The 22,777-nt window shown below is 50.1% G+C and overlaps 1 protein-coding gene across 3 annotated transcripts in view; it reads right to left on the bottom strand.

The window, feature by feature from the left end:
* GckIII (Germinal centre kinase III) overlaps positions 1-22,777 on the bottom strand; it is a 120,982-nt gene that overhangs the window by 62,482 nt on the left and 35,723 nt on the right. The window contains exon 1 of one of the 3 annotated variants that reach the window (XM_075892689.1): positions 16,614-16,749. The exons of the other annotated variants lie outside the window; for them this stretch is intronic. Within the exon in view, the coding sequence (XP_075748804.1) occupies positions 16,614-16,634 (21 nt within the window). The 5' untranslated portion in view covers positions 16,635-16,749. Of the gene's footprint in view, positions 1-16,613; positions 16,750-22,777 lie in introns of those variants that run through there. 3 annotated transcript variants of the gene reach the window in all.

Below are 22,777 nucleotides of genomic sequence, written 5' to 3' on the forward strand. Positions count from 1 at the left end.
TGTCACCGACAAGGCCGAGGGACAAGGCGCCGACAAGGACGGCTGCCGCACTGTCCCGCTTTGACGGCGCTTACCCAGTTGTCTCGGCAAGCGCAACGTTTACGCCACGACGTTCGCCGTATTACAAAGAAGAAGGGAGTGATCTCTCTACAGGGCACATCTTCTCCTCCGCGGCGAAAGAAGGTTATCCGTGTTGGATGACGACGGTGGCCATGTCGATGCAAGTATTTCGATTCATCTGCATTTGGAAGCACACGTTTGAGAAACTAGCTACGGAGTCGACCATACAGTGCTACGCGCGGGCCGCGAGTGAAGCAAAGCGATGAGGACCAGGGGTTGCGCTTCCAGCGCTTATCTCCAGTTTGACGAGCAAGTGGCCTCCGCTTCTGGATCGCCAGCCGATCCGGGACTTAAATGAAGACACTCCTTTCAGCTTCCAATACGAATTTCCTTACAGTGAGCGCCGTCACGTGTCTCACCGGGACGGAGAAGTCACGGCACGCCGGAAACGAAAAGACAAGTCAACGAGAGCAGTCCAGTACTGGGCAGAGCGCTGCCTGAACACTCGACGGGGGCCGGCGGACGGGTTCGTATCTCCAGCAGCAGCGACGAGGCACAGCACGAATCAACGTTGACTCAATAAAGAACGCACGACAACGTCTTCAGACGCGCAGCTTTTCTGGCGAGCACAGGTTCCAGGGGCACGCGCACGAAAGACCGACCGACGGGAGACACAGATGCAGACCACGCCAGCAGGTATGACGGGCACGACACAAGTCAGCCGCGAGCGCGTACAGGCGCGATCGATGCGAAGAAGAGACGGTCACGACTTGGCAGGCTGCACAACCACAGATAGGCGGCCGCAGAAAAAAAAAGAAAGAAAAAAAGACTAGAGGAACGGGCGGGCTAACGGACGTCGTGTGGTATGCGCCGTCCCAGGACACGACGAACAGCTAGCGCAGCAACCGACGTCGAAGCCCGCTCGCTCGGTCTGTCCGTCCGAACCGACGGCGAACCTTCCACGACCACGCGCTCTCTCAATTCCTCCCTCCTCTCTCTGCACAAATGAAACAGCCGAAGAAGAGGAACAGCAAGCACGCACAGACCGGCTAGCTCACAGTTGCGGGCAAGAGGAAGGCATCGCCTCTCGCCCGTAACGGGAGAGAAGCACTTTTCTCGAAGCATGCTCGGCTGGCGGCGCGTGAGCAGCGCACGACCACGTAGGTGGTAGGCACACACACAGAAGCTTCCGTGACCCAAATTCCGGCGGCGCAGAAGCGGAGGGAGCCGACTGGTCGCGCCAACGGAGACGTCGAGCACGTCCACACGCTCAAGGTGCACGCAGTGGCGCGCGGGGAGACGTGCGCAGGGCGCCGAATTAACCGGGGATTGCAAAACGAGCGGGCGAAGGAAAATCCAGGCGCCGAGCTGAAACAGTACGTACACTCGGACGGTGCACGAACAATGTCGCCCAGTCACTCACAAAGTGTGCAGCATGCCATGAACTACCGAAGCGGATAGATTGCGCCATCGACGCGAAATGTCGTAATACTTGTTTGCCCCCCAATCCACCGTGGTTATGGCACGTAACACCCCCCCGAAAGTAACCAAGTTGAAAATAGGAGCAAGGAGTCGAAGATTAAGTGTTCGGAGATGTACGATCCTGTTGGCTAGATAGACATCGACACTAATGCAGAGAAGCTTGAAATTGAACCTCCAACGCGGATTACAAGGTCAGCTTAAAATTTCTGTCGATGGTTCTATCAGGTTGCTGTCACCATTTTGCTTTGGCACAGTGGCGGCGTATTCATGCTGCTGTTACTTCGGTCACAATGAAGATGCATTAAGAAAGAATTGATCCTGCACTCGCCTATGAAGCCATTCAAGTGAAGTGTCGGTTGGTCGGTTTATGAGGTATAACATCCATATGACGGGCTCATTTCAACCAACCGGTGTTCTTTAACGTACGCACACTAAATCGCACATTATACACGGGTCTCGAGCGCTTCACCTCCGTCCAAATGCGACCGCCGCGACGGGTCAAGTGCAGTCACTACAATAGGATGCTTATGCCGTGCACAGTTGTCCAACCTTGCGGGTAGCCGCCCCCTCAAGTGACAACTTTGTTGAGGCTTGTCCGCTTCACGCTATCTAAAGCAGTGAGCGAGTAACAACTTTATCGTATACGTGTCCGGCGGTATTTAGCGGGATGGGGCTACAAGCACACAACGGCCTCAATTCCTTGGAGACGGGCGGATTCTAAGCATGATCTCTCTCTTTTTTTTTTTATGTGGACGTCATCTGCGGTACGAGAAGTTCGTTGTCTCTTCCGGCCTTCTGTTCCGCATGATCGAGCTGCCTTCATGTCCGTGGTTTTCATCTGAAGCCTACCTGCCGCTTCTGTGCCTTTATTTTGTATAACCACTTCATTGCGGCTGCAAGAATTTATATTTTCAGAGCATATTATAAGTGTTCTCTCCAGCCAAGAGAAATACGCAGGACATTTCCGCGATACCTGAAGGCAACTGCACTAAAGATCACCAGCACCTATACAGCGGTGCTGGGCGTGCGAATTGCGTATCTAGCAGACTAGCGCTTTCTTTTACACCCCACAAACTAGTAGGGTAACAAACAGGGCAAAGCCTACGTTAAGTGTCTGTTTTATCTCTCTCTTATACTCACAGTGCTCCGTATACAGTCAGGCGCCGCGTAAAGTCGTATCCGAACGTTTCGGAAACCGGTGCATGTATACGCGCAGCGGCGGAGGGATCCGATATACCAGGTCCCGTGTTTACCGAACAGCATCGAGCGTGTCTCCTTCTTCTCGCTACACTTGACCACAGCGAGCGCACGTAATCCACCCGCCGGGTGATTGATTGGGCGGCATGTACGAGCCACCGCCCAATGCATGGCACGTGGCGACGTAGGCGTGCATCGGAAAGCGTTTTTCTCTCGGGAGAAAACGGCGGCTTCTACAAGCACCATCCGACTAGTTGAACGCGTCGCGAAAATACAAGCCTCGGTTCTTGCGCGCATATATTTCATATACTGCCAACTTAAAGGCTTAAAACAACAAAAAAGGGAAATTTACTGGACATTAATAATTCTTTAACAACCGAACAAGGGTACATGTCTGGTGACGTGAGTCGCCGTGTAGAAGCCGACTTTCTCCCGCTGTAGAAATGAAGGCCGGGGGAGGGGGGTTCCACAACCTTGGCAGCCATGGTTTGTACATACTATGGAAAAGTGCGCGCATGATTTGCTTGTCGTAACTATAAGCGCAACAACAGAGCTGAGTAGACCGAACACACATCCCAAAGGATGTCACGTCGACTGAACGATTGATTCGTTTTAACGCGCCGAAGAAATACAGAGGCACATGCGTTTATTGGAGGGTGCCGCATTCATCCCAATTTTCGTCGCCCAGGAGTTCTGCAACAAAAGCTTGGAAACGTGCACTGTAAACAAAAGTTAGCCGAAATGGGAGTTTCTCCAGCACATGAGCCCACAAAACTCCCCTGCCCCAGTTATTTACTCCCTGGTAGGGAGTGAACTCGGCACATGTCATCGTAAAACGCCCCCTCCTTAATCACAGAGTTTATGAACGACATGACCTTGTTAAACTCCCCAGGGAGTTTCAGGTTACGTGGTTACAAACTCCCTATAGGAGCTTTAAAAACTCTCTTTGGGCGTGACGTGTGTGTGTGTGTGTGTGTGTGTGTGTGTGTGTGTGTGTGTGTGTGTGTGTGTGTGTGTGTGTGTGTCTGTACGGGCATATGTTTGCACGTCGATGGGAAACACATGTGATTTGTGTGGCTAACCGTGTAAGCATCTGTCAACAGGCAACGAAATTTTAAGTGCAGCGAAGAATAGCAACGACCGGTTGGCATTTACTGGGAACATTTCAATATAATTCGCACCTTAAACCACGCTGCACATCGGTCCGATTCCTCAACGAAACGTCCTGAATGCCACGCTTCAAAGGGCCGAGTAACAAAAAACTTCGAAGAATAAATTAATGGTAGCAAAAGTAAGCTGTTACGATCGTCAGCGGCTGCTCCTGGAGTTTCACCATCAGAAACTTCGAAGTGGTCTGAAGTAGGCTTCGCTCGACTACGGCAGGCTGGCCGGCAACCGGTCTGAGAGTTGCGCCGGCGACGCACTCGCCCCGTCTCTGCCAATAGTGGCTTCTCGGAGTGTCACCGGTATTTCACCGGCTGTAACATCTAAGTGGTAAGAAGGCCTCGCTATGCCGTCGGTATCAAGCCGGCATCGTATCCAACTCGGACTGTGCGCTAGCCACCGCGGCAAGCGCTACGAGCTAGCACCGACCACCGGCGATGCAAACAATGTGTTTCACAAAAAAATGAAGGCTGCTGGAATGTATAACAGTCTTCTGCGCCTTGCGACCGCAGCTGTCAATGACTAACTACAAGGCGAGCGCCGAACGAGGCGGAGTACGATCGTCAGCGATTGCACCGTAAAACTTCGAAGCGGTTCGAAGTAGGCTTCGCTCGACTACGGCAGGCTGGCCGGCAACCGGTCTGAGAGTTGCGCCGGCGACGCGCTCGCCCCGTCTCCTCCGATAGTGGCTTCTCGGAGTGTCACCGGTATTTCACCGGCTGCAACATCTAAGCGGTAGGAAGGCCTCGCTATGGCGTCGGTATTAAGCCGGCATCGTATCGAGCTCGCACTGCGCACCGGCCGCCGTGGCGAGCTCTGCGAGCTATACATGCAATGCATGCGAGCAACGGGAACAGCGACTGCGAACCGTCTCATTCGTTTAAGTCTATCGCTCCGTAGCTTAAACAGCGTGGATAGCGGACACCTATTTCTGTGCATGGGAAAAACGAGACGTAAACTGCACATCAGCAAGCATTTTGTGATCGCCAGCTGTCATTCATCGAATCACCGTGCCGTACTCGTGAGTGAGGCCTAGTCGTCGAACGCGGTAGCGGCGGTCTACCTCGGTTCATCGCTGGAGCTGCTGAATGTGCCTCATTAATGTGTTCATTCAAGGCCGCGCGCACTTTGTGTATGATTCAGTGCATTTTACGGGTCCACAAACAGCACTGCTGATGCGAATTCAGCCTGTACGACAGAGCGTCAACTGATAAAACTTTTTCGTTATAGTAAAAAAATATTAAATATTAGGCAAGATTAGGATAAAAGGCATGTGTGTTGAAGTGCTTACATCAGACCACCGCAAGTTCATACTTACGCCGTGCGTATTTATTGCTTAATTATTAGAAACAAAAAGGCTGTAACCTGGGCTGCAGGAGGTCAGAATGTGGTGCCTATATATACTCGGTGACTATATGGTAGGTGTGTACTGCGTGTGGCAAGCTGTGGTGAGTGCGAGTGTTGTGATATTACGTGAACGTTGTGATAATGTTTGTGTACTGTAATCATTGTTGTGCGTATTAAATGTAATGTAATTAAAGTTACGCTTGTGCATGGTGTGGCTGCTGACGTAATTTTTTTTTCTCGGTCGATGCAAAAAATTTACTCCCATACTGACCTGAAAAAGTTCCCCTATGGATGTAAATAAAAACCCCCCTGACACCATGCGAAAACCCCCTTCTGATGGGGAGTAAATTTTTTACTCCCAGAGACGGGTTTTTTAAAACTCCCATCTGGGTGTGCGCTAGAGGACAAGGTCATTTACTCCCATTTCGGCTTATTTCTGTTTACAGTGTGCTCTCAAAATGTCGTGCCTGTATTCCGCATGCTCACGAAGAAATTGGGTCTCCATGGTCAGGTACACGCTGTGAGAATGAAGACATCTCAGCACAACAGGCACATGTGATATCGGCACTCTGAGCTATTTCCGGCATTTAGACGCAGCAGCCGCCCGCCGCCACTGCAGCTGCTGATGATGATGAAGAAAAAGCTTTCCCACTAAATTTATGCCACTTTCGTTTTCTATTTAAACTACTGTATCATGTGTCTTGTGAAGCCAACGAAGCTCCCAAAGTGATAGCAAACGCAGAAGACTCATTCTTCCCCATTCGCTGGAACGATGACAGATTCCGCAAAGGCAACTTTGAAAACAGATTCTTAAACGCAGAAAAACTAACGTGTTGCACGCATGCAGACCGACAAAGCCCGGACCCTGTGGTTTGCGTATCCTTATTAAAACTTCAAGCACGTTGCTACCACGAGTATAGACTTGGAACAACCGCAGAGGCCTATGATCCCGAGGGTGGTATGTGTGGCCAGCAGACGATATCACGCCCATCGAGAACCACTCACAAACGTCCAAGGAGGAAAAAAAGCATGGGCGATTCAGTACTCGGCGCGGCCAGATCGTGACCCGCCATATCCATCGCGATGGATGGCAGCGTCCATTCGCAGAAGAAACCGGCGCACTCATCCAGGGGGACCACTGACGGATCGGGAACCCGCCACGGATTTCGGAGGCGCGACAATAAAAAACAAGCGCCACCGAAGCGTATAATGCTCCCCTTATAGAAACACTTCTCGGCGGGGAGGCTGCAGGGCGCGCACCCATTCTGTCATCGCTCGAGCGCCTACCGCGAATATCCGTGCGGCGAAACGATCAAATAGTGACGAAGCCGTAAGGAAACCATGGCCCTCCTCCCCAACAATACATCGACGCACATCCGGTGTTGGGTCGACCGCGAGCCTTTCGCGTCACCTCCAAGTGAACGATTTTTTTCCCCCTTTCGCGTTGTACGAATGATGTAAGCGTCCAACCCATCTGGATTAACAACATAAGAAAGACAGCTCGCGCCCTTTGCACAGCGCACTCTAGATATCTTGCGAGTACACGCAAACTGTGACAGCGAACTGATAGGTTTCCGGCATTTGCATTAGAAGAAATCGCTAGGGCCTCAGTCGACTCCACAGCACACTACAATTACACAGTCGACACTAAGGCGAAAGCCATGTTTGTTCGTTCTTCATCTTCTAAGTACCCATCTTGAAGCCCCCCCCCCCCCCCCCCAGCAAGCTAAACTAGCTAGTGCTTCATAACTTAGTGGCCTATTACATCGTAATGTTTACAACATTGCCTGTCAATGCCGTAGCACTAAATCAAACAAATATTTTAATAAATGACCTCAAACTTTCAATTTTGTGGACAGTAAAGCCTATTGGAAAATCAATATTAAAAAAAGCAATTTGCGAATTTTCTTAAAATCCCCCCCCCCCAAAAAAAAAAACCTCACAGAACACAGAAGAAGAATATTAAAAACATGTTGTATTATTTCCTTTGCAGCGACAATATTACGGGTGGAAGTTCCAGCTTTTCGAGGATACATTTTGGCGATAAAAACATGAGAAGTCGGGCTTTTTACCAAGTGGGCCTGAGCATTTGAGTCGTTTGAGCGCTACCATGCTTACAGAGAAAAAAGCAGATTCGGTAAACAGGAATGACCGTTTCAAGCACGCCTTTCTCAAATACCTAAATTTGCCCTTTTAAGCCGAGGCTTGAGACCCCCAACTTGTAGGCACCCGAGCTACTGACGCTCTCGCATGAGGCATCTATTGATTGATAAGTGGGGTTTAACGTCCCAACAGGCATCTATTACAGTCTTCTGTTTTTAACGTTTTGGTTCAGTACACTTAAATGGGAATAGGCTCGCCAAAGTAACAACGGAAGCATAACGAATACCGCGACTAGTACTGTATTACTGTAGCCTGACGTCAAGTTAGCGTCGATGTTGGTACGAGAAATTTGACTTTAATATCAAAATAAAATATCAGCCTCGCCGATCATTAGTTTTCATTTACATTATGACTGCAACGGATTGTTCCTGAACGGCGTCCGGTCTGGTTTCTTCGCCGATCGTCAGTTTTTCCTTTACAACATGCATATCTGAAAATACGTTGCAGCCAGCTCACATCCGACACTTCCCTCTCAGAATGAGTGATTTGTCCGTAAAAACACGATTTCTCAGAGATACTGGCAAGCGGACGGCGATAAACAAAACTGGTTAAAGATGCAAGCGGGGATAGAACGACTCCCTTGACCCGTATTTGACACAGTCTTCCAGCAGTGCGTCAAATTACGAACGCGTGACTGGCAGGCCGCAAGCTGCGCGTTCCGGAATTTCAACGGAGTCTTGCGGAGACAACGGCGATGACGCGCGAAAGAACTCAAGCGGCCGAGAGAGGAGGTGAAAGCGCGACCGCATGCGCGGAAGAAAAAAGCTCGAAGTCCCGACCAACATCCTCAGCTATCTTCTCGGCTACTGAACACATTATCACGAAATCACTTAATTCCAATCTACTGCCACCACACTCCTCTTTATTGCCTATTTCATTAGTGGCAGGAGTGATAGGCGTTTGAATAGGCATTTGAAGGCTTCAAATGTCGAATAATAATAATAATAATAATAATAATAATAATAATAATAATAATAATAATAATAATAATATTTGTGTCCAAAATGACGATTTGATCATTAGGCACGCCGTGTAACAGGGCTCCGGAAATTTTTCGACCAACAGGCGGATCCTTAACGTGTTTCTAAATCTAAGCATACGGACCTCAAGCATCCAATCTACAACGAAAGGTGGCCGCCGAGGCCGGGATTCAATCTCGCGACCTTTGGGTACGCAGTTCGAGTCCCATGACCCCGAGAAAACCGCGGTTGTAATGTTAATGATAGAGAATATAATCAGATGCGCGACTGTCCATTCCGTAAACTTCACATACGTGGGTCATACGTTGTTAAACGTTCGATTGGGAACATTTCTTGCCACACACATACGAAAGGCAATACGAAGCTGGCCTTATCCTATCCACTGCCCAGCCTAGCAAACGCCGCTGGCAGGGATTTTAGACCGGACGGAATGGCTTGCAGCATAGCCCAGCAGAAAATAATGACGCGCAAAGAAGCTACATAGACATTGAAAAATCACCGCTATGGAAGAAAAAAAAAGAGGAAAAACTGTATGCACGAACGCGCCGCACGTGGCGCCACCTATTGCCGACCACGACAGGTGCAGACACGGCACGGAGCGCGCCCCGCCAATGCCGGCCGAGACAGCTATACCGGTCCTACTCGTTTGCGGCGATGAGACGTCGTTTGAAGGACGATAGTCATAGCGCGAGAAACAGAATCACGACGAAGGGACAATAAGGAGACGTCGTCGTTCTGTTCTCGCGCTATAACTATCGTCACGTCATGCCAACTAGCCCAAACTGCCACGCTTCCAAGTTACGTTTGAAGCAGTTGCGTTTTAGGCACAACGATTGACGCAGACGGAACAGGAAATACTGACCGTCTGGTGTTATTTAACGGGCCATTTCGCCCCCATCGAAATGCGACCGCCACGGGCGGGATCGTACCCACGACCTTCGCGTCAGCAGCCGAGCACCGTACAACCGCTACACCAGCGCGGCGGACAAAAGGTCACAGGTCGTATAGAACACGTGCCAGTAATGCGCAGGGGATAGGGGAAAAAAACTGCAAATACTTTCCAGATAAGGGAACAGACGGTACAGTAACTCGAGCAATCTTTGCTGCCTCATGCGTTTCCCCACCTAATCGCTTACAGTCTATCATCTTGCCCGTGTTAGGATTTTAGCATGCTAACACCTGACGGCGAGATGAGGGGGGGGGGGGGGGGGGGTTACATGCGAACTCTAGCAAAGCCACTACAGCGAGCGCTTCGATCCAGGCGTATGCTCAACGACGTCGGTGCACTACATTTGCAGCTGCCTTGAGTACTTCGAATCGGGCGCGTGACGAGAGAGAGAGAGAGAGAGAGAGAGAGAGAGAACGCACGCCTCCGAAACCAGGGGGCGCGACGGTGGCGCCGTTCACTACCGGATGCTACGTCGCTTCGCAAATTCTCCGACAGGAGACACCACCGAAGCGCAAGCCAGCAGATGAAGAGATACATACACGCACAGAGTACGGGAAACGGAGCGAAGGTGCTACATTCATGGCCCCCTCTCTCTCTCCCATCTTTCTTCGCTCGTGTGCGGCGAGTGCTCTGTGTTTATCTCTCTACTATTCTTTTTATACCCCACCTTTACAAGGCACTGCGCCGTGCCGCCAATTAGGCAGAGAGAAATTAGGTGCCTTTTTTTTTTACTTCAACAACCACTTATTAGCACTATTTCAACGAATCTGATGGCCATGTGGTCATGTGGTCCGCCTCGAATGGGCCATGTACTGGATTCGATTGCAAGTGCCACGGGGCAGCCGCCAGTTGTTTTAATGAGACACCCCCGGCTTGGTGGTCGGTGTTGTGCAAGATGCTCGCTTCTTTAGAAGGCATTTTTCATATCCTCAAACGAGTAGTGCTACTTTGATGGTTCGCTTTAACGACAAGACGCTGTAAACAATGATTATTTCTGCGCTCTTTCCTGAATGTTAACGACTAATGTGTAGGCGCAGGCATGAGTAGCCACCTTCATAATCACTTTTAAAAACGCACTCTCAAAACACTCTATGCCGAAGATCAACGTTAGACCCGTTAATTCAGTGTCGCCGATAACGCGTCACACGTAAACGTCGATAACGGTAAAGCACTGCCCGTTACGGTAGGTAGCTCAGTAATGCACTCGCCGCCCCTCCCCCCCGCCCACCCACCGAAGCGGCAACGTGCTTGCATTGTATTGACATTACTAGGTAAAGTGACGGGTTACATTTTAATACAATTTCCCGTTCCCGACCCCGTTTGAAGAGCGATAATGGAAGTGCGAAGCATACAACATGAACACAAATATAAACAAAATGAACGAGCTCCACCGTGTAGCGACTCATCTGCGTGCCAAAGTACCGGCGCCACCGACGATGCACCAAACTGAAGAAAGGGCGCACTGCCCATCAAATCTCACTTCACGCGAACTCCTGTTCCCGCTCCCCTTCCTCCGCCAGTCAATCCCGTCACGAACACACATATCAAAAAAAAATTTTTCCTCCTTCGCATTCTCAAAGTGTGGCGATGTTTATCGTTAGTCGACATTTAAGGAAGCGAAGCTGACAGTCGCCACCTGAACATAAATATTCGCAATTCTTGCGGTAATGACGTAGCTTCTCATTTAAGCATTCTTTTCTGAAACGGAGTTCACACAATTACTTCGTTAGTGAAAGAAAAAAAAGTATCATTTCAGACCATCACTTCTTTTTTTAACATCAGTGCAAATTTGTTAAGCGTTCTGCAAAGCTTCCTTTGCAGGGTTAGCATTGACCATGACCATGACGACCATGACGTTCTTTCGTTTCAACTACCGCGCTACTTTCATTTATAGGTAACGTAACGCTTTTGTTTAAGTGACGTTTCTGTGTGTGTGTGTGTTTTTCGGTAACGCTTACAACGCTCCTTGTTAATCAAGGGTCCTTAATATTACGAATTATGAAACTTAATACGCTGAAATTTTTGGGCACGGATGAACACACAACGGATATCCCAAAAGAGAACCCTTCAACTTCAAGCAATTCTTAAAGAGGTCCCTAGCACTTTTCAAGTCCCCTCGCTTCATTCGCGGGAAACGCGGAGGGAGATGCCTTTATTGGTGTAAATTAGATGCTAGATATCAGCTAAACTAAAATTAGAATGATATCACAGAAAACCTGTTGAAGCCAACCCGACTTGCGCACAGCGATGTTCGCAGTTACGTGGCACGCAAACCTAGTACGTCCTCTCTGAAGCTTACAGTTCTCGTTCCTATACACAGATCGTTTGAAATATGGCTAGTTGAATCATTCAAGTCTGCTCACGATGTCAGATTTCAGCTCGCCCTTCCTTTCCCCAGCGTCAGCGCCGACACACTTTTAAAGACGGTAGTCTTTCTTGGGGACCTTCGACGCAAAATTTGTTGTCTGTCTGTAGATTTGTCTGCTTGTCCGCCCTTATCATCATCAGCATGACTACGTTTACTGCAGGACAAAGGCATCTCCCATGTTCCACTAGTCAACTCGGTCCTGTGCTTGCTGCTGCCAATTTATACCCGCAAATTTCTTAATCACATCTGCCAACCTAACCTTCTGTCTCCCCCTAAGCCGCTTGCCTTCTCTGGGAATCCAGTTAGTTACCCTTAATGAGCAGCGATTATCCTGTCTACGCGCTACATGCCCAGCCCATGTCCATATCTTCTTGATTTCAACTATGATATCCTTAACCCCCGTTTGTTCCCTATTCCACTCTGCTCTCTTCTTGTCTCTTAAGGTTACACCTACCATTTTTCTTTCCATTGCTCGCTGCGTCATCCTCAATTTAAGCTGAACCCTCTTTGTAAATCTCCAAGTTTCTGCTCCATAGCTAAGTGCCGGCAAGATGCAGCTGTTATATACCTTCCTCTTGAGGGATAGGGGCAATCTACTTGTCATGATTTGAGAGTGCTTGCCAAATGTGCTTCACCCCACTCTTATTCTTCTAGTTACTTCGATCTCGTTGTTCGGCTCCGCGGTTATTGCCTGCCATAAGTAGACATAGTCTTTTTACAAATTGAAGTGCACTATTACCTATCTCGAAGCGCTGTTCTCTTCCGAGGTTGTTGTACATTAATTTCGTTTTCTGCAGATTAATTTTAAGACCCACCTTTCTGCTCTCCTTGTCTAACTTCGTAACCATGAGTTGCAATTCGTCCCCTGAGTTACTCAGCAATGCAACGTCGTCGGCGAAGCGCAGGTCACTAAGGTACTCTCCATTAACTCTTATCCCCAACTGTTCCCATTCTAGGCCTCTGAAAACCACTTGTAAGCACGCGGTAAATAGCGCTAGGGAGATTGTATCCCCCTGCTTTACACCCTTCTTGATTGGTATTCTGTTGATTTCTTTATGAAGCAATATGGTAGGAGTTGATCCCCTGTATATTTCTTCCAGGTTGTTTATATATACTTCATCGACGCCCTGATTCCGCAGTGTCTGCATGACTGCTGATACTTGTACTAAATCCAACGCCTTCTCGTCCGCCTTTAACGGTACCCTAAATGGCACCAAACGATACCCCAAACGGCCGACCCCATCCGCAGCGCCCACCAATATTGCTCAAGATTCAGCGTTCATACTTGTGCGATTGTCAATTAAAACGCAATTATTGCGCATATCTGAGGCACCTTAACAACATGTCAATATTCTGTATGTGTGTCTTTTTACTAGAAAAGGCATACATAAGTAATCCTAAGGACCGTCACGCTGCGCTGACCATGCAACGCTTGCACGAAAAGGCGAGTGTTTCCAACGCTTTGCTAAGACCACACGGTGGTGGCACCTACCCGTCGCTTTGCGTTCTACACCTTATCACCTCCGAGACGGGCGCGCACGCCGCGCGCTTCTTTTTCCATCTGCCAGATAGCGCTCATGTTTCACGTGTGACGTGACTGGATGCGCTCGTTCGCCTCCGCTGCACGCTCGAGGCACTCTAATGATTAATATATGGGGTTTAACGTCCCAAAACCACCATAGGATTATGAGGGACGCCGTAGTCGAGGGCTCCGGAAATTTCGACCACCTGGGGTTCTTTAACGTGCGCCATTATCTGAGCACACGGGCCTATAGCATTGATTGATTGATTTGTGCGGTTTAACGTCCCAAAACCACCATTTGATTATGAGAGACGCCGTAGTGGAGGGCTCCGGAAATTTCGACCACCTGGGGTTCTTTAACGTGCACCCAAATCTGAGCACACGGGCCTACAACATTTCCGCCTCCATCGGAAACGCAGCCGCCGCAGCCGGGGCCTATAGCATTTTTGCCTCCTAAGAAAATGCAGCCGCCACAGCCGAGATTCCATCTCACGACCTGCGGCACAGCAGCCGAGTACCTTAGCCACTAGACCACCGCGGCGGGCGCTCGGGGCACTCTAACGCAGCGCCTCCAGAATACCATTTACCGATTTTCTTGCGCAGAACATCAAATAAACGTTTTGTTCACTCTCTCCAGACGCAAGACTACTGTCTTTCGACGACATTTGCAGTGTAACATGCAGATACGGGGCCAATTTTTGTTGTTTCACGGCTATAGCTCGTGAAGGCATTTTGGACAACAAGTACCCTAGCACAAAGTTTAGGCGTAAGGGCCTGTACACGCGCTACCCGCACGGCCCCACCACACGTCGCGCGATCCGCCACGTGCGTTGCGGCTGGGCGGGTAGCACGTGCACATTTTTTTCAGGCGTATCCTCAACACGCGAAGTATACTCGCCATCACTGTCGCGTGCACCCTTATTTCTGTCCAGCACCGAACACCGTGTGGCTTTCAGTCAAAGCCAGACCAGAGAGTACGTTTCAGGCATCAAACGCTCAGTTTCGGTGAAGAGGAAGAACTTCGTATGAGACAAAACGAACCCACAAATGTGCCAGTTTCAGGCGGATCGAAAATGGCTTGAGCACACTATAGGAATGCAACTTTTTGATAGAGAAATAATCGTCGTAAATTATCCACGCTATCAAACGCTGCGCATGCACCATCAAGCTTCCCGTTATTATACAAAGAAAAAAAAAGACTAACACGCTGCGTTTGAGATAAAATAAGATGCAGAGAAACTGTTGATTAGAGCTGTGCTCCCGTGATACTTCGGAACGCTCACAGGGCGTTACACTTCGTGTGTTGGTATAGAAAGCCCTTCGACGGAAGACATTCGCCTCGCACAAATCATCCTAAACACGTTCTCCACCCTAATGTTGTCAGGGCGCACTTCGAAAGAAATGCGCCTATAATCACACTGTCCGACAATACGTCGCACAGCGCGTGGGAACGACCACCCGAACGCCGACAACGTCACTCGCGGGACAAAAGTATCCGAAGGACAGTCGGTTGCGGACGAAAACACCGCGGTCATGTGAGCAGGCGGATAAGCTGAAGACACAACAAGCGTGCTCTCGTTACCGGAAAGGAAACGCCACAACGTTACAGCTATTCCGCGAGTAAAGGCGAAAACTATCGCGCACCGTTGGACGCCGCTACCGGAGTGAAAGCACGGGCTATAATTTTCACGGTCTGTGCACCCGCGTTGGGGAGCCAGAGGCCAATCCGTGCACTCTCCACTAAGTTGACCCGTAAGCCCTTGCCGACCAACAAATATCCCCAAAACTATTCCCCGCAAAGTCCGTTTTTTTCTTCGTAAAAATTGATGAACTTCGTAAATTCCGTTAACTGGGGAAAACACAAATGGCCAGGGATATGCACTCGCATAGTATGCAACGAGCAGTTTATCGTTTTGTGTACGTAGCTATACGTCGGCAACAACATTCTATATTCTAACTGCGCTATACATGCTAGCTCACGAAATAGGAGAACAACGGATATACTCACTCACTCACTCGCTCGCTCGCTCACACTCACACACACACACACACACACACACACACACACACACACACACACACACACACACACACACACACACACACACACACACACACACACACACACACACACATACACACACATACACACACACACAGAGACAGAGAGAGAGAGAGAGGAGAGAGAGAGAGAGACAGAGAGAGAGAGAAGCAACACTTCCTGTAGCAAAGACTCCCTGTTCCAAACACCCCCCATAAAGTCATCAACAGAACCGTTCGCAAGGAGAAAGCTGGTCCACCTACGGACCCCGCTATCTTGCGGCCAGACTTATAACCGTAACGAGGGTATAAAGGCGAAGGGGGGCACTTCTCCTGGCGCGCCGTTCCCCAGTTTGTGGCATCGTTTAGCGGCAGCAGAGACAACGGCAGCAGGTATCCTCCACTGTGACAGCCGACGACAGGCTGAGGTGCGGGACTCTCCGAACGAACTGCGGACACACGTCAGCGATGGTGGGCGGAGCGCGAAGCTGCCGCAACGTGGGCTCGAGGCACGTGAAATAAGGCTACGCACATCACGCAAACAGCGTTGAAATGTAGCCGCAGGTAGTGTATTCAGTACGAAACGTGCCACAGAGCTGAACAGCCCCGAACGGAGACGTATAGCTGCCTTCGCCATTGTCATAATTAAGTTGTCAAATGGACCTCTCAGAACTCAACAGTACGTTAATTTTGATCATGTCGATTTCGTTGGCGTGTAGCCACAACACTGTACACCGGCGCTTTTGCATTCGGCGGCCATGGGAACACGGTCGGGAACCAAACCGACTATACGCCGCGACTTGCAACTCACACCGTGTCATCGCGGGAAGTCACGAAATAACGCTCACAAATTGTTACGTTATAAAACGGCGGATAAGCTTGCGAAACTTAGCGTAAGTATATAGTCGTACGTCGAAAAATGTCCACAGCCAAGTGTTGCGAGAGGCCGATACACTGCTCGAGACATCATTGTTATTGTAACGGTATAGCAGCAACGTTAACATCGGATGGGCCACGTTTCAGAAAGTAGTGATGCGTTTTTATACCGAGAACGTTCGTTTCCACTCACCTACCTGAGAGAGCGCACCAGACCACTGTGGATATTTTGAACAGAATGGCTGAACGAACTCTCGGTCTGCACAGCAAGTAATGAATGGCAGGCCGCGTAAGCAATGACAAAATCTCAACGAATGTATCTGCCGTGAATGCCAATGCAACTCAGTGATAACTGGGCAGTCGAAATCTCAACAAAGAGCCATACTCGAAAGAATGGCGAGGTCAGGATCCGCGACATTTACGGTTCGAAACAGCCGCGTAGTTTAGGCGAAGCAACCAACTCACCTTGATGCACTGGTACCTCATGACTGCCGGTCATGTGACTGTACACCGGGACAGCAAAGAGTGCGTGCACGTATTATTCCGAGGCAGGCAATGAAAAACACAGGCCGACACGTAAGCACGGGGTGCGAACGGGTCCTCGCAAATTCGGCGCGCCGTTCCGACGAAATGGCCGACGTCTTTCAGAAAGGCAAGAGCTCGGCAGACACCACGTCGAGGGCCGACGTACGCCGCTTCCTCCTCCACATACCACGGTCGTTTCTTCGCGATGGTATGCCGTGGCGGCGACTTCAAGACATAGTCGGGAAGGTGGCCCTCGGACCGAGCGGGCTTCGCGGTCGAACAGACCTGGACCGGTGGTGCAGTGCAAGTGTGACGGTGTGCAACGAACGTCCTTCACCTTAGCACGTCAGCGGCGAAGAGCGTCGGCAGCGTCGCGCCAAGGAACGCGGCGAGCGAGGAGGAGGAAGAAGAGCGCGGCAGAACCCGTTTGGCGAGCCGTTGCCCCGAGTTGGCCCTTCACCACCGACCGCTTTGCTGCAGCCGGCGGCTTTCTAGGGCCGCGTTCTACGGCGCGCGTACAAAGCGCCGCTTTGGGTGACGCTGCGCTGCGCCGGCAATCGCGCCTTCGCCACGCCACCCGGATGCTAGCTCCGATTTTCCTCCGATGCAGAAAGTTGTACGCACAAGTGCTACGACCACTGCAGCCGCGTGAATAAGAAGAGTGAACTCCGCAGCCCGTATCGTCGCTGTTTACTTTTAGAGAACGAAAAGACGAGAGCGGCAGCTGGAAGGGAGCACGTCACGACACTATACGGCGACGACTCACGAATGAAATATTTCGCTGCGCAAGCACTACTTTATACAATAGACTACGAAAACAAGATAGCTGGCTATGCTCTTGCGGTCACTTTTTCCCCTCCTCTTTTTTTTTTTTGCTTGGTCATCAGCACGGCAGACTGATTGCAGAATTACACAGATATCATGCGAACAGCAACATATACCACACACATGGTAAATGTAGCAATGAAGCCGCCCACCAGACAAGACCAACGGATTCGTGCAGTGGCACTTCACATAGGTCAGTGAAGCATTGGTGCCTGAAAACGAGAAGCCTCAACACGAGCTTGAAAAACGTTGAAGAGAGTACGTATGTACTCAATGCTCAAGGAGTCCATCCGCAATAAATCAGGGTCCCCTAATGTAAACAACAACCAAACAAAAAATAACGACAAATATGATGATAAAGAAAAAGCGCGAAAACATAGATGAAACAAGAAAACTGATAGCCAGAAAAGGAATGACACAAAAGAAACAAAAAGAAACAAGAAATTCAGCATTGTGCTCGAGTACGCCACTAGTTGCCTCCAGTGATGAAAAACTTTAACACTGCCACCAGCCTGCCGTGATGTCTGTGATACAATTGTCAGGATAATAATGAAGGAATGAATACAATCTTAAAGTAAGCTGTATTAAAGAAGAGGTTACGTGCCATTCTTCTGGCTGCCTCGTGATCCGTCCCAGTTCGTGCCTTCGAAGCTAACTACCTTGCCAGACCGATGCCACCAGGCCATGCCCCTCACCCCCTCCAAAGCAACACCAGCATTCGCCCTCACCAGCGCTTCGCCCACCCAAAAGCACGATGCAACACAGGTTTTCAAGACAAAATACCGCTGACCCCCATGTACACGGCCCTCAAGCGCTTACGACTCCATCGAAAATACGGCGACCGGGATTCGATCCCACAACCTTCGGGTCAGCTGTCTAGCACCACACTACCATGGTAGGTGTGTGTGGCACAATAAGCGCTCTTCACAATAAGTGAAGATAACTTTTTTTTTCTTTGAGAATTCGTAACCAGCAAGCACTACGATACTGGCGAATGAGCCACGGGTAAAACCCGTCGGGAAGTAAATTTTTCCAGAATCCTCGGTATATATTGCGGCGTGATGGCCGGTGCCCCAGGTGTACGCTGCAGAATGTTTTAAAGATGCGTGCTATCTCTGACATGCACCCTTTCGCTAGAGAGCCGTCAACGGCATTCCCGGGATAGTCCCTGCACACGAAAATTCTCGTGTATTTCCAAACTGAAAGCCTCTGCGAACCCTCAAATCCAACTCTTCAGTTAAGCAACTTGCGTAATCATAAACTCCCATGAAAGAAAGCAAAAACGAAGAGGAAAAGAAAAAAGGACGCACAAGGAAACGAAAGTGACGGTACTGAATGAGCACTTGCTACAGCACGAGACAGTCGACGCTGCATACTGCTGAGCGACTCTGCGATCGCCCTAACGCAGTTAACGGAGCTAACGAGATGGAAAAGTGAGCTACTCAGCGCTCGCCAGTTATACGGTTAGCTCGTGCAAACGACGCGGCAAAAACAACAACAAAAAAAACAAAGCCCCGCGACAACTCGAGCCATGTCTTCGTTTGTATGTGTTTTATTTGTGACCTATTTCTATTCTTTTTGTGTGTTTTGTAATTTCTATTGCTCGGTTGAGTAGCCTTCGTTCCAGTAAATGCGCCACGGAGCTTAGCAGCACTCCTCGAAATCGCCACAAACATTCCACTACGTTACGAGAGGACGCTCTGCTGCGCCTTCTCCTCCTTGCGCGCGCGTACGCGGCCTTAAACGGTGCCTCTCGGTCATCGTCCGGTCAATTCCTCCGCGGGACAGAGCAGCCGCAAGAATGAGGCACGCGTCAGGAGACGACACAGTGCGAAGAACGCGGATATGAATGAAACCAAATGTTGAAACCAAATGTTGCGCACCGAGATTTAGAGTGCTTATGCACTCAGAGAGAGAGAGAGAGACGAAAAAAAAGGAAGGCAGGGAGGTTAACCAGATGCTAGTATCCGGTATGCTACCCTACACTGGGGTTGGGGAATAGTGGGTTGAAAGAGAAAGGGAGAGTTAAAAAAGCAATGCGCTCAGAGGTGGAGAGAACACCAGTGGGCCCGCGTGAGTTAGAAGAAGAAAAACAAAAAGTACAGTTGCTGGACTTTCCGCCGTATTTCGAATGAACAAAATGTGCCATTTAGCGCGAACCCAGAGCGTGGTACACGATCGTTTATTGCTTCCAGACTCGCACGATATCGTAGCCAATGAGCGACACACAGCGGCGAGCGAGGACAAACTTATCGTTCGGCAAAGCTTCAACTTGGGCTACAGTTGGTGCGGCGATCTGTTGTTGCGCTGAGCAAAATGCACGTAGGTCTAACCTTACTCGTCATGTCCTTTTTTTTCATTAGTTTTTAGCGCTTTTTGCTGAGCGTAACAAAATTAGAAACTTATCGTCCAGGGAGGGAGAGAGCGAGCGTGGCATGCAGTCACACACACATGCAATCATCGCAGTGGAAATCACATGCAAACAGGCTTCGCCCGTTCTATTGCGGCCCACTGAGTCAGAGCGGATGCGCCGACAACGATCGGCCTCAAGGCCGACTCGTCGCGGAGGCGACGGAAAAACAACGCGCTTGTCCGGCCGGCCGTGACCTCGCATGCCGTAAGTACCATTCCGCGCCTTTCCGTATACATATGGCGCGATTTCGACAGTTACACGGTCATATATTCGTATATATATATTTTTTAGGGGACGAAGCTGCTTAGGCCGTAAGTCTATACATGCACGTCTCTCTGGGTGCGTGACCGCCTAGTTCTATGACTCACTCAGCAGATGCGGACAGACAGACAAAGGATTCACAGTTTGCCGATAAAGTCCTCCAAAGCTTCGCCCCACTCATCATCATTCCCTCTGTGGATATGCTATTTTTTAGTTTTTTTTCTACCTAGCAACACACGAGTCATACGTAATACGGAAAGGTTGCACCTGTGTTTGCAAAAAGTGTACTCTCCAAGGCCCCCAAAGATATATGCGGTACTTTCGTAGCTGGACGGATGAATGGATGCGAAACTCAATTGCTAGTCCTGAGGTGCACGACTCAACGCACAGACATGGACAGCCCACAACTGATCCGCGACATCGGGGCTCTCGATAGCGGCTAGCCACTTGTCTTCACTGGATCGGTACGGAGCACCGACATAGAGCCTGGCGCTGCCAGTATATACGAATGGCAAAAGTGTGAAAGCGCCGAAGGCGTACCACGAAGCGGTTACGTCGCGTGCGCCTCGCTGACACGGGCCAACCAATCACGCGCAAAATAATAGGGAGTTTTAGTGCTGGGTACGCATTCTCTTCGGGCCTTGCGGGCTTGGGAGCGCGCGGCGTTGCGTGCCCAACCCATACCCAACCGGAATGCCTTTTAGTTGGCGCCACGGTGGCACGCACGCAAACGCAAGCCGCACGAAGTTCACACGCGCTCGCAGAGTTATAGCGTCTTGTCGCGTACGTATTATTTAAGTCTTTTTATGATTTAAAATGTTAAATTAAACACACGTAGTGATCAGGACTCTTTTTTTTTATTGTGTACAGTAATCTGGTATACGCAAAAAAGTGAAAAATACAAGGTTACTGTAACGACAGTGTCGACATCTTGTGACACTTCGTGCAACCGCAGTCATGAACATGTTAGCTTACGCGTAATGTTCTTGAGGTGAAAATGAATAAAAAGGTTACTCATTTGTAATATTGTCGCTGCGCAGTTTTTGCACCATATGTACAAAGCACAATGTTTCTGCAATAACAAACTTGTGGTTGTCTGTCACTATGGCCGCGCTAGATGGCGCCACCTATTCAGCTGGTCGGGGGCTGGCATATGCCTTTTAGTTTCTATGTTCCAGGCCATTCTAGCTTTGGAAATCTGGCTGAAACCGTGTAATCGCAATAAGTGCGGATACCGTGAGTTCTTGCGAAGGTGGACCGCGCGGACGCATGGCCCCCATCGCCCCAGCGATCTTGCGACGCATCTGTTTGGGGTTTCGCGCATGCGCAATACCGCCGCCCCAACGTCCTGCGTACGCAAGCCGCTTGGGTACCCAGCACTAAAACTCCCTAATGCTGCTTCTGCGGACTCGACCCCTTCGTTGGACTTCTTTTGCGCGCATGCTGTTGCAGTGCATGAGCAAGGAAGTATAGGTTATCAGACAGCCGGCAATGGAAGCAACAGCCTCGGAGTCGACAGGTGAACGCCGCAGTCCCTGCGGACGACAGACCACACGTGAAGGCACGACCGATCGCTCGCTTTCAAAGAGGGCACCACACGCGCCACTACTCTTCCTCACTCACATACTGTAGCGTCGTCGGGGTAGATTGGGTGGGATGACCAAGATCAGGCAGGTCATGAAAGCAGGACGTCCATTTGGGAAACTTGAAAAAAGGAATTTATTTGCATTCAAAGAAAAGTTAACTGGTCATCGTTGTTCCCCCTTCTCCGCCCGCCGTCTCCTCCGTCCTTTTTATCCCTCTCGTTGCCGCCCCTCTCCCTCTATCTCGGTCCATCAGTCCACTTCACGAAAGGCAGGGGCGGCCCGCAGTAAGAGGGGGGGATCAAGGGGGTGAATCGTCCACCCGGAACCCGACTTCCCCTCAGCTCTATGCTCAGTTGTTCCGGGTGGACCCATCCCTCCAAGAAGCAGCGACGAATCTTTCGTTCCCCGAAACCGCCGCCGCATTCCGCAGGGCCCAGCCGTGGCGCCAGCGCACCGTCCCGCGACACAATGGTCAGCCTCAACAGTCGCTGCGTTCGCGGAACTGAGTGGCGGCGACATCGCGCTCGCCTCGAAGACGTCACTGGCAGCGGGACGCAACAGACTCCTCCGCCGCCGAAAGACTCGACTCGAGGGTGGCCAACTGTCGGGTCACCTGAAGCGTCGAGACGACATGTGCAAACACTCGGCCTCTCTGGGCCTCAGCACTCGCATCACCAATAACCCTGTTCCAGGGATACACAACACAAGCACACACACTCTGGTCGGCGTGCCCGAGCGACACGCCCACCGGACGCCAAAACTGCCATAATTTTACCCCATGATTGCCCTCTCTTTCTTTCTTTTTTTTTTTTTGTGGTGGTCAGCCCTTGGAAAAAAATCTAAATGCCGTGACCTCAGCCGCGATAGAAACACATCAGTAAAAAAGAAACAGCAACAAGAAAATCAGTGTTCGACTCTAAAATCCACGGCTCAGTCCATCGGCGTTCTTATTCTGGTTCCCCTTTCTATATTTGACCTCGAAGTTATACTCCTGTAGTATGAGGCTCCATCTCAACAGC

The sequence above is a fragment of the Rhipicephalus microplus genome, chromosome 1 (assembly GCF_043290135.1).
Source record: "Rhipicephalus microplus isolate Deutch F79 chromosome 1, USDA_Rmic, whole genome shotgun sequence".
Taxonomy (NCBI): domain Eukaryota; kingdom Metazoa; phylum Arthropoda; class Arachnida; order Ixodida; family Ixodidae; genus Rhipicephalus; species Rhipicephalus microplus.